Here is a 12,840-nt window from a genome sequence, read left to right on the forward strand (position 1 = left end):
TAACTAACTCGCTTGCAAGAAACAAAATTGAGATTATAAATACACAATGTTTATTATTTAGAGTGTGTTCGGAAGTCACATGAATAAAATAGCATGTTAAAGTCTCAAGATATTCCGTTGCAACAGTCTAAAGGGGTAACTAGAATTGGGTTCAATGTATGAAAGGGATTGACAGTAAAGAACGCTTGCATGCATAAAGAACACCAAAGCAAGTTGAAAAACCCTTATTCTAGAGGCTAGTAGAAGTAGTTATGCATTAAAAATGGTAAACAATTTACAAATTAACATATTTATAGGCTTTGTTGAGACAAAAATTTGGTTTGATATTGCTACGAGAGCAAGTCAAAGTTGTTCTCTATATGATTCCTAAAGCCCCTCCACCACTTACAAGGCACGATTCAGGAATGTGATGGAACGTTCTCCACTTGCTGGAGCAACTTAGGTCCAACAACACTTAACAAGCTTGATACCATCCCAGGACAAAACAGTCCACTTGATCAGCACCTCGCCTTATAGCCTAAACATCCACCCTCTCCAAACACCTGTGTACTATGGCTACACTGTGCACTGCAGCAACTCGCCAAAACTTTGTACAGCAGCACCTCCCAAAGCAAAGATTGCCACCAAATGAAGGGACAAGAGCAGGTGTATGGGAACACCATTGCCTCCAAGCTATACATCATGTTGATTTGGACAGACATCATCCATCGTTGGGTGAAAATCCTGGATCTCCTTACCGAACAGGATTATGGGAGTATCTTCAAGACAGGCAGCAACGGTTCAGCTCACCACTACCCAGAACAATTTCTCAGCAACACCCACATCCCCAGAATTAATTTTAGAGATGCATGATGTAGATTCTCCAAGCACTGGCATGTCAAGTAATTATAGGGCTTTTTTAATTCGTTCATGGGATGTAGGTTTTGCTGCCAAGGCCAGCATTTATTGCCCATCCCTAATTGCCCTTGAGAAGGTGGTGGTGAGCTGCCTTCTTGAACTGCTGCAGTCCATGTGGTGTATGTACACCCACAGTGCTGTTAGAGAGGGAGTTCCAGGATTTTGTCTCAGCGACAGTGAAGGAACAGCGATATATTTCCAAGTCAGGATAGCGCGTGGCTTGGAGGGAAACTTGCAGGTGATGGTGTTCCCATGTATCAGCTGCCCTTGTCCTTCTAAATCGTAGCGGTCGTGGGCTTGGAAGGTGCTGCCTAAGGAGCCTTGGTGAGTTCCTGCAGTGCATCTTGTAGATGGTACACACTGCTGCTACTGCGCGTTGGTGGTGGAGGGAGTGAATGTTTGTGGATGAGGTGCCAATCAAGCGGGCTGTTTTGTCCTGGATGATGTCAAGCTTCTTGAATGTTGTTGGAGCTGCACTGGTTCAAGCAAGTGGAGAATATTCCATCACACTCCCTAATTTGTGCCTTGTAAATGGTGGACAGGCTTTGGGGAGTCAGAAGGTGAGTTACTCGCCACAGGATTTCTAGCCTCTGACCAGCTCTTGTAGCCACAGTATTTATATGGCTAGTCGAGCTCAGTTTCCGGTCAATGGTAATCCCTCAGGATGTTGATAGTGGGGGATTCAGCGATGGCAATGTCATTGAATATCAAGGGGTGATGATTAGATTCTCTCTTGTTGGAGATGGTCATTGCTTGGCACTTGTATGGCGTGAATGTTACTTGCCACTTGTCAGCCCAAGCCTGGATATTGTCCAGGTCTGCTGCATTTGGACATGGACTGCTTCAGCATCTGAGGGGTTCACGAATGGTGCTGCAAATTGTGCAATCGTCAGCGAACATTCCCACTTCTGACCTTATGATGGAAGTAAGGTCATTGTTGAAGCAGCTGAAGGTGGTTGGGCCTAGGGCCCTGAGGAACTCCTGTAGTGATGTCCTGGAACTGAGATGATTGACCTCCAACCACCACAACCATCTGTGCTAGGTATGACTCTAACCAGTGGAGCATTTTCCCCCTGATTCCCATTGACTCCAGTTTTGCTAGGGCTCCTTGATACCACACTCGGTCAAATACTGCCTTGATGTCAAGGCCAGTCACTCTCACTTCACCTTGGGAGTTAAGCTCTTTTGTCCATGTTTGAGCCAAGGCTGTAATGAGGTCAGGAGCTGAGTGGCCCTGGTGGAACCCAAACGAGCATCAGTGAGCAGGTGATTGTTAAGCAAGTGCCGCTTGATAGCACTGTTGATGGCCCCTTCCAACACTTTACCGATGATTGAGAGTAGACTGATGGGGCAGTAATTGGCCGGGTTGGATTTGTCCTGATTTTTGTGCATGGGACACACCTGGACAATTTTCCACATTGCTGGGTAGATTCCAGTGTTGTAGTTGCACTGGAACAGCTTGGCTTGGGTCGTGGTAAGTTCTGGAGCACAAGTCTTCAGTACTATTGCCAGAATATTGTCAGGGCCCATAGCCTTTGCAATATTCAGTGGCTTCAGCCGTTTCTTGATATCACGTAGAATGAACTGAACTGACTGAAGACTGGCATCTGTGATCCTCGGGACCTCCAGAGGAGACCAAGATGGATCATCCAATCTGGCTGAAGATTATTGCAAATGCTTTAGTCTTATCTTTTGCACTGAAATGCTGGGCTCCCCCATCATTGAGGATGGGGATATTTGTGGAACCTACTCCTCGAGTTGTTTAATTGTCCATCACCATTCACGACTGGATGTGGCAGGACTGCAGAGCCTAGGTCTGAACTGTTGACTGTGGAACCGCTTAGCTCTGTCTATCACTTGCTACTTATGCTGTTTGGCATGCAAGTAATCCTGTGTTGTAGCTTCATGAAGTTGACACCTCATTTTTAGGTATGCCTGGTGCTGCTCCTGGCATGCCCTCCTGCACTCTTCATTGAATCAGAGTTGATCCCCTGGCTTGGTAATGGTAGAGTGGGAGATATGTCGGGCTATGAAGTTACAAATTATAGTGAGAACAATTCTGCTGCTGCTGATGGCCCATAGCGCCTCATAGTTGCCCAGCCTCGAGTTGTTAGATCTGTTTGAAATCTATCCCATTTAGCACAGTGGCAGAGCTACACAATACAATAGAGGGTATACTCAATGTGAAGACAGGACTCCGCCATGGTCACTTCAACTGATATTGCCATGTGCAGATGCATCTGCGGCAGGCAGGTCGGTGAAAACCAAGTCAAGTATATTTTTCCCTCTTGGTTCCCTCACCGCCTGTCGATATTGAGGACTCCCATGGAAACTTCCTCCTGACTCTATACCACTGTCCCGCTACCTCTGCTGGGTCTGTCCTGCCGGTGGGAGAGGACATTTTTTTTTTCATTCACAGGACGTGGGCTTCGCTGGCTGGGTCAGCATTTATTACCCATCCCTAGTTACCCTTGAGAAGATGGTGGTGAGCTGCCTTCTTGAACCGCTGCAGTCCATGTGATGTAGGTACACCCACAATGCTGTTAGGAAGGGAGTTCCAGGGTTTTGACCCAGCAACAGTGAAGGAACGGCGATATATTTCCAAGTCAGGATGGTGAGTGACTTGGAGGGGAAGTCGCAGATGGCGGTGTCTATCTGCTGCCTTTGTCTTCCTAGGAGGTAGTGGTCGTGGGTTTGGAAGGTGATGTCTAAGAAGCCTTGGTGAATTCCTGCTGTGCATCTTGTAGATGGTACACACTGCTGCTATTGTGAGTCAGTGGTGGAGGGAGTGAATGTTTGTGGATGTGGTGCCAATTAAGTGGACTGCTTTTTCCTGGACGGTGTCCAGCTTCTTCAGTGTTGTAGGAGCTGCACTCATCTAAGCAAGTATTCCATCACACTCCTGACTTGTGCTTTGTAGATGGTGGACAGGCTTTGGGGAGTCAGGAGGTGAGTTATTCGTCGCACAATTGCTAGCCTCTGACCTGCTCTTGTAGCCACAGTGTTTATAAGGCTAGTCCAGATCAGTTTCTGGTCAATGGTAACCCCCCAGGATGTTGATAGTGGGGGATTCAGTGATGCCATTGAACATCATGGGGTGATGGTTGGATTCTCTCTTGTTGGAGATGGTCATTGCCTGACAATTGTGTGGCATGAATGTTACTTGCCACTTGTTAGCCCATGCCTGGATATTGTCCAGGTCTTGCTGCATTTGGACATGGACTTCTTCAGTATCTGAAGAGTCGCGAATGGTGCTGAACATTGTACAATCATCGGCGAACATCCCCACTTATGACCTTATGATGGAAGGAAGGCTGCTAAAGATGGTTGGGCCTAGGACACTACCCTGAGGAACTCCTGCAGTGATGTCCTGGAGATAAGATGACTGACCTCCAACAACCACAACCATCTTCCTTTGAGCTAGGTATGACTCCAACCCATGGATGGTGATGTCTGGGACATATTCTGTAAGGTATCATTCCGTGAGTATGGCTATGACAGGCTGTTGCTTGACTAGTCTGTGAGATGGCACTCCCAATTTTGGCACAAGCCCCCAGATGTTAGTAAGGAGGACTTTGCAGAGTCGACAGGGCTGAGTTTTCTATAGTCGTTTCCGGTGCCTAAGTTGATGCAAGGTGGTCCAGTCCAGTTTCATTCCTTATGGACTTGTTTTTAGTGGTTTGATACAACTGAATGGCTCGCTAGGCCTTTTCAGAGGGCATGTGAGAGTCAACACATTGCTGTGGGCCTGAAGTCACATGTAGGCCAGGCCAGGTAAGGATAGCAGATTTCCTTTCCAAAGGGCATTAGTGAACCAGATGAGTTTTTTTTTTACGATAAACGACATGGTTTCTTGGGCATCATTAGATTTTTAATTCCAGATATTTTTACTGAATTGAAATTCCACCATCTGCCATGTTGGGATTCAAACCCGGGTCCCCAGAGCATTACACTGGGTCTCTGGATTATTAGTCCCATGACTATGTCACCTGGTCCCCCGCTGTAATAAATGGGATTTTAAAAGATATTAAATTACACTTTCTGATGAAAGTCTTAGCTCTGACCTAACAAAATATGCTCATCTTCATACTAATGTGTCATTTATATTAATTTTTGATTTTTAAAAATTTCTCCAGGAACCTGATCAAGTGTACGACGGAATAACCTTTAATGACTTCTTTAAGGTCTGTATTTGTTTCCCTTAAACACAAATGAAATTAATATAAAATTTCTAAAGTAAAAGTAGGCCATATGCAAAACTGATAATGTAATACAATGATATCACACTCTACAAATGACTGTTGATGGATTCCAAGTAACTGCTCGGTCAACTAGTTTTATAGAAATAAAATACTGTGGATGCTGGAAATCTGAAACAAAAACAGAAAATGCTGGAAAAACTTAGCAGGTCTAGCAGCATCTGTGGAGAGAGAAACAGAGTTAATGTTTCAAGTCCATGTGACCCTTCTTCATAGCTAAACAGAAGTAGAAATGTGATGAAATTTATACTGTTTAAGGGAGTAGAGCAGGTGAAACTGGATAGAAGGTCAGCGATAGGTGGGGGCAAAGGAGAGATTGACAAAGATGTCGTGAACTAAAGGACAAATGGGGTGTTAATGGTAGTGGTAAGGGCTAAAAAAAGGTGCTTATAGTGGCATAAAGGTAAGAAAGCAGAATGTGATAATAGCAGAACAAGGATAAGCACTAAGTGAAAGAACAACATGGAACAACTAACAGATGACCCTTTTGGGGGTGGGGTGGGGGATGCAGGCAGTGGTGGGGAAAACAGGATAGAAAATGTGATAAAAGAGGGGATAAAACAAAGAATAAACATTAAAATATATAAAAATAAGTGGATAAAAAATAAGTAATTTTGAAAAAAAAAGATTAAAAAAAAGGGTTGAGGATAGAGGAGAGAGTTCATGGTCTGAAGCTATTGAACTCAATGTTAAGTCCAGAAGGCTGTAAAGTGCCTAATCGGAAGATGAGGTGCTGTTCCTCCAGTTTGCGTTGGGCTTCACTGGAACACTGCAGCAGGCCAAGGACGGACATGTGGGCCCGAGGGCAGGATGGTGGTGAACCAGTTTTGTTGGTTTCAGTTCACACTCTGATGCTAAATATACATGTTGCAATATGTACTCAAATATCAAGTTCAGTTTTATTACTGTAGTATCAACCCTAAACTACTGAAATCAACTTACATTTGTTTACATTGTAGCATTTTTGTTCTTTTTTCTTTTGTATTTTAACTTTTTTCCCCTACTTTAACGATTTATTCTTTACATTTAAACTATTTAATTTACCTTTTTCTTTTGCCTTCCTGCTCCAACCACCTATCTTAGAAATTTGAAAAAAAAACAAATGCTTTAATGGAAAAGCAGTCAACAAAAAAGCTGAACTGTAAAAATGGAAATGGTCAGATCGCAGACACAACCTGATCATGTTTTGACACAACAATTTTGACACAAAATTAGTAAAATGCAACACTGACAAGTAAACTAATTGGAGGACACTAAAATTCCGATAGACAACCCTGTCTACCAAATTCAGAGGCTTAACCAGTTCAGATATCAGTATACAATGGCTCACCAGCAGCCTGTATTATGATATGGAGCTAAAGCATTAACTAGAACACAGTTAATAAATATACTGGATAATCCATGATGTTGCTCACAGTAGGTTGGAGGTAAGCCACTATTTTATAATAACTAGGGTGTTATACCATGTGTAATATAAAATCTAACGGAGTGTTTACATCCTCATAGCCCTTTCCTAATCTGCATAAAAGAGCAGGCTTGAGGGAAGTAGTCTGTTGCCAAAATTGAAATGTGATTAATTGGCCTTTCCCTGCAAGACCAACTGTACTTCTGGTGGGGAATCATTCCTTGTGTGAATCCATCAGTTTGGCTGCCTCAGTCAAAGTCACCATTGTCATCCTTTATTGCTGCAATCATGCCAATCTATCTCTCTGTGTCCTCCTTAATCTCTCCACAGAAATCAATACAGGCTCAGCCACTTAATCTGTCATCATTACCCTCTCCTCCACAGTCCTCAGCTGCAGAATTGTCTTTATTTAGCTTTACTCCTGCCAGCATAATGCCAGTTGCAGCTTAAAGGATCCTCATCCCATCCTGTATGTCATCTTGGAAGGCCCCCACAATTCTACCCTTGAGCTTCTCCTATTCCTTGTATACATGCTTATCCATAGCAGCACCCTGTTGGCATGGGGTCAGCTTGCTATCAACACCCAGTTCTACTGTGCTAACGGTTTCAACTTCATTGCTACCATCAAGATGGTGGTAACACGTGAGCCAGAACTACCTCAAATTTAACATCAGCAAGATCAAATGCTCCACTTGCACAAAAAATCTTTGCAAGATAGTCCCTAATTTAATTTTTCTCCTGATCTGACATCGGCAGTGTGCAATTGTGGCGTTCTTTTAGACACGCAACCAAATCTGCCTGTTTGCACCAATGGAACACTGCCTAACTCAGTCCTTCATCCTAGCCATCAATGAAGATCTTGCTTATACCTTTATCACCACCAACTTTGACTTCTCCAATACTTTAGATTAGATGTTAATTGCTATGACTGGCACATCCTGAGGTCATCAGGTGCTAATTGCTGAGGAGAGTTTGTCTTCAGTTGGCACTTGCTCGTGAATCCCCAGGTCCTACCCTTGGGAGAGGTCAAATTATTAAGGTAACCAGAAAACAGTAAAATAAAAGTTAACATTTTGTTTTCAATGTTTCCCTTGTACCTATTGCTGTTTTATGAACATGAACAACCAGTTGCACTTATGACACAGGCTTTGCGTGCATGACAGCTATGTTATTAGAAGACTTTATCTATTATTACTTTTAAAATGGTAGATCTACACACACATTGGCTGGGATTTTCCGGTCCTGCCCACAGTGGGTGTCATGGCGGGCAGGAGCGGAAAATATTGTGAGATGATAAAAAATCAATTTTACCTTGGCTGGAAAACAGGGACCTATCGACTTGGCAGAGCGTGTTTCCCGACGCACAATGTCGGTAAGGCAATTTGAATACATTTGAATGTTATGAATACTCATTATAAAGCCTGCTTGCCAGTATCAACCCCCCAACGCTAGATCAAGAGGGCACATCGGCGTCAAATTGGACAAATGTGTTTCTGTACCGGATATAAGCGACATGCCGAGCAGCACTTCACTCGTGACTTTGAGATTTGCTCACCTACCTTTCATCACACGGCACCTCGACTCAGCGCCAGACTTCACAGGCAGCACCACATCACTCTCTGGGGGGTATCCCAGGCAAGGCTCTACCTACCAGACCAGCAGTAAGGTGGGGGTGTTGTGGAAGGGGCCACAGAGCAAGGCCTCCACCAGGGAAGGGGGCAATAATGGACAGAGATTGTGGAAGGGGCCACAGAGCAAGGCCTCTACCAGTACCAACAGTGGACAGAGATTCAACTCAGAAACATGACATGGGGGGATTTGAGGGTGTGGCGTCCTCTGGGCCAAAATGGGGAAGAGTCTGTCACAAAGGGATATAAGCAAGTTGCGGCCAGAATGGGAGGATCGCGGTATGAAAAGCATTTCATTTTACATGGTTGACCTCACACAGACTGTGCTTGTCCCAGTCCAGGGAGGGTGAGGGCATGTCAGTCCAGAGTCAATGGTGGCCAGAATGTTGTGCATAGGGAGTGGTTGTAGCATCATGCAACTTTGTCCAGGGGGGGGTTTCTGGCACACTCACAGACAGGGGAGGCATCTGCAGCCTGTAGATGAGGAAAAGGTTGTGTAGGGGCATTGGAGGTTTCTGGGGAGGGATGTGCTATATGTCTAACTGGTCAAGAGGCCTCAAGACGGGGAGGGGTGAGGTCCACACTGGGCACAGGCAGATCCACCTCCAAAGATTCAGGGAGCAACATACAGATTTCCACCACAAGCCCAAAGGGTTCAAGGATTGGAGGGGAGGATTGAGTGTTGTTGGATGTAGGGAAACCTGGAAATAGAGCTCCTTCAGGCCAATGGGAGGGACTTTCACAGTCACACAGCGAGGGGTCAAGCTGGTCTGGGAGTGAGAGATCAGCATCACCATCCTCCAGAATCACAGTGCAGAAGAGGCCCTTCGGCCCATCAAGTCTGCACCGACATGTGAGAAACACCTGACCTACCTACCTAATCCCATTTACTGGCACTTGGCCCATAGCCTTGAATGTTATGACATGCCAAGCGCTCATCCAGGTACTTTTTAAAGGATGTGAGGCAACCTGCCTCCCAGGCAGTGCATTCCAGACCATCACCACCCTCTGGGTAAAAAAGTTTTTCCTCACATCCCCCCTAAACCTCCTGCCCCTCACCTTGAACTTATGCCCCCTTGTGACTGACCCTTCAACTAAGGGGAACAGCTGCTCCCTATCCACCCTGTCCATACCCCTCATAATCTTGTACACCTCGATCAGGTCGCCCCTCAGTCTTCTCTGCTCCAACGAAAACAACCCAAGTCTATCCAACCTCTCTTCATAACTTAAATGTTTCATCCCAGGCAACATCCTGGTGAATCTCCTCTGCAACCCCTCCAGTGCAATCACATCCTTCCTATGATGTGGCGACCAGAACTGCACACAGTACTCCAGCTGTGGCCTCACCAAGGTTCTATACAACTCCAACATGACCTCACTACTTTTGTAATCTATGCCTCGATTGTTAAAGGCAAGTGTCCCATATGCCTTTTTCACCATCCCACTAACATGCCTCTCCGCCTTCAGAGATCTATGGACACATATGCCAATGTCCCTTTGTTCCTCAGAACTTCCTAGTGCCATGCTGTTCATTGAATACTTCCTTGTCAAATTACTCCTTCCAAAGTGTATCACCTCACACTTTTCAGGATTAAATTCCATCTGCCACTTATCTGCCCATTTGACCATCCCGTCTATATCTTCCTGTAGTCCAAGACACTCAACCTCACTGTTAACCACCCGGCCAATCTTTGTGTCAACCGCAAACTTACTAATCCTACCCCCTACATAAGTCATCTATGTCGTTCATATAAATGACAAATAATAGGGGACCGAGCGCAGATCCCTGTGGTACAACACTGGACACTGGCTTCCAGTCACTAAAGCATCCTTCTGTCATCACCCTCTGCCTCCTACAACTAAGCCAATTTTGAATCCACCTTATCAAATTACCCTGTATACCATGTACCTTTGCCTTCTTTATAAGTCTTCCAACCTGAAGCAATGGCGCAGCACAAAATTCAAATGAGGTGAGATGCTAATGGTGAGGGCTCTGAGGGCCAATGGAGGACTGGTGCTCTGCACAGGGAGGCCAATTGAAGGGGCACTCAATTGAATTGTGTTTTGCCAAATGAGGGGAGATGCACACCAGAGACATATTAGATGTCTTTCAGTGGCAATGCAGGGAATCAGGAGAGTTAAGCACCGAGGCGCATTCACGCAACATGAATCCTCATTCCTGGCACTAATCGATCTCCTTATGTTAACCCCTTGTTCCAAGTGCTAAAGTTCCCCATTGGACTCAACAACTTGAACCTAAGTCAGTCACTAATCATCGACAGAAACAGGACATTTGGAGGCTCATGCTGACTCATGTCTTTTTCTCATTTATGCTGCAGAGAGGAGACCTTCAGCAAGATGGATGCTGGATTATTGCTGCCTGCATCATTGCATACAGGCAGGAGAGAAGGCAAAGAGATTGCAACAGAGGCGCCTGGCTCTCCAAATGGAGGAGCTTCATCCTTATGAGCAAGATGCAACAGGGCACCGTGCGGCCACTGAGGATGAGGCTCACAGAAATGTCCTGCGTAGCCGACTCTCAAGAAGACGCACATTCTTTCTGCAGATGAACAATCCCCGATGTCTCCACATGTCCAGGGATGTGGTGGCATACATCTGCCTCATTCTGCAGGATTTGACGCCACAGGGACTGGGAGGACATCCATTGCCAGTAGCTGTTAAAATCACCGCTGCTCTTAACTTCAACGCAACTGGCTCTTTCCAGGGCTCCACTGGGGACCTCTGCGGGATCTCAAGCTTCCAGGCACAAATGTAACCAGGAGGAAACAGATGTCCTTTTTTCCATGGCCCACAACTACGCTAACTTCGATTGAGATCAAGTCAGCCAGGATGCCAGAGCACTGAGCTTTGCTGCGATTTCCGGTTTCCCATTAGTGCAGGTTGCCATCAACTATACTCACGTGGCTATCAAAGCTCCCTGGTACTCGGGCCAAGGCAGCTGAGGATGTAATGCAGGTCTTCATGACTCAATTCTGTGTGTCACCTTCATCTCCATTAAGCTGATAGCCAGCACTCTGCGGGCCTACATGTAGCCTGACCTTTCCATATAGATTGACCACCTGAGGATAACCATGTTCACACACTTGCTGGCTACACATTAGAATGCCTCGTCTTGCACACAGACAGTCCCTCCTAATGGCCGACCCTGGCCCTTGCGACCTCGACGCAGCAACAACACTATGGAGACCTGAATGTGAGGCTTGGTTCACATTAAAGAGCACACTTCAGCTTCATTACACCCTGGCTCCTTGGCCATTGCTGCCCCCAACATTGTTTTCCCCATCAAGAATGACATATGCACATCGAGAGCATGCTCTCAAAGGCTCCATTGACCACAACACATCTTCATTTAGAGTTATCAGTGACTCTTTCGGTGAGGGGGTGCTATGCAGACAACAACGAGGCGGGAAAAGCTCAAGGTTGTAGCGTCGGGCGTCAGGCCAATAATGAAGCCACAGAGCTTCAGCACATTAAACTGGGAAGGTGGTCACACTTATGGGTGAGGTTATCAGATGTAGCCTCGGAGAGTGGGCAACACTCCAGGCAGACAGGAGCAGACATGGGCTGGGATTTTGTGCTCATTGACTGAAAACCCTGCCGGATGACAGAGAGAACAGTTCCTGTACATATGAACCTTCTCAATGTGTTTCAACATCTTTCCTTGCACACCAAACCTTCACCTTTCAATAATGCTGAGGAGATGACTGAACACCTCAGCCTCAATCTTACACAGCCAAGATCCAACATTACATGACCCAGCAAAACGAAAGACAAGCTCCCTTCCACAAGCACATTTTACTTTAAGAATGAGGCATAACTGATGTCGGAAACAATCTGAGAAGGGGCACACAGTGTAGCCAGTTGGAAGAATACAACATTGACCAGAGGCACATGAGAGCAATATCTGTGATAAATGGGGGGGAAGGACCATGGTGTCACGCATGATTGACATCGACACAGCTCCTCATAAAGAGGAGGCATATACATGGATGGAGGATATGTGAAATGGGTGCTATTCTATTTATATTTGTGAACACTATATACATGTGTTTAACACCCGTGCCACCGATCTGATCCTAATATTATTTTGTCTTCCTGACCCTACGCTATGTCTTGGTGCTTCCCCAACATCCACAGTGGAGGTAGAGGCAGCCTGCTGACTGCTACACCTTGTTGTCGGGCCTCCTCTGGAGGGCTGAGACTTGGAGGGCCCCAGCCTGCTTTAGGTCTCCCGCTGTGGGCCAGGTGCACCCTCCTCAGCCTGTGGAGCTGGAGGTGATGGGGTAACAGGAAGAGGGGATTGGGATCAGCTGGACACTTCCAAAGTCACCTGGGTGGATGACCCCAGGGTATCCAGCTGCTGGTCTTCATCCCTATGGGTGCCCGAGTGCCCCGGGCTGACTCCATGAGGAGAAAGATAAGCTGGAGTAAGATCTCTCCATCCCCCCTCTCGCGTAGCTACCGATGGATACCACCAATGCCTGCACCAATGAAGTGCACTTTCTGCTGCACTGCAGGACCTATATCTTGGACCAAGGTCTCCATGGTAGCTGCCATCCTTACCAGTGTTGACCTTGATGCATTGGCATGCTGGCACTATTAATTCAGACTGAACACAGATGAACTCCTC

At 46.0% G+C, this 12,840-nt stretch overlaps 1 protein-coding gene across 4 annotated transcripts in view; it reads left to right on the forward strand.

Annotated features, from left to right (window-relative positions):
* Positions 1–12,840, forward strand: part of LOC144687674 (calcineurin B homologous protein 3-like) — a 46,905-nt gene that overhangs the window by 26,156 nt on the left and 7,909 nt on the right. For 2 of the 4 annotated variants that reach the window (XM_078554068.1, XM_078554069.1), the window contains 3 exons: positions 5,034–5,081; positions 7,771–7,933; positions 10,529–10,980. In XM_078554068.1, the coding sequence (XP_078410194.1) occupies positions 5,034–5,081; positions 7,771–7,933; positions 10,529–10,965 (648 nt within the window). In that variant the 3' untranslated portion in view covers positions 10,966–10,980. Of the gene's footprint in view, positions 1–5,033; positions 5,082–7,770; positions 7,934–10,528; positions 10,981–12,840 lie in introns of those variants that run through there. The other 2 variants (XM_078554070.1, XM_078554072.1) reach the window with 2 other exon arrangements.

Source organism: Cetorhinus maximus, chromosome 12 (assembly GCF_964194155.1).
Source record: "Cetorhinus maximus chromosome 12, sCetMax3.hap1.1, whole genome shotgun sequence".
Taxonomy (NCBI): Eukaryota; Metazoa; Chordata; class Chondrichthyes; order Lamniformes; family Cetorhinidae; genus Cetorhinus; species Cetorhinus maximus.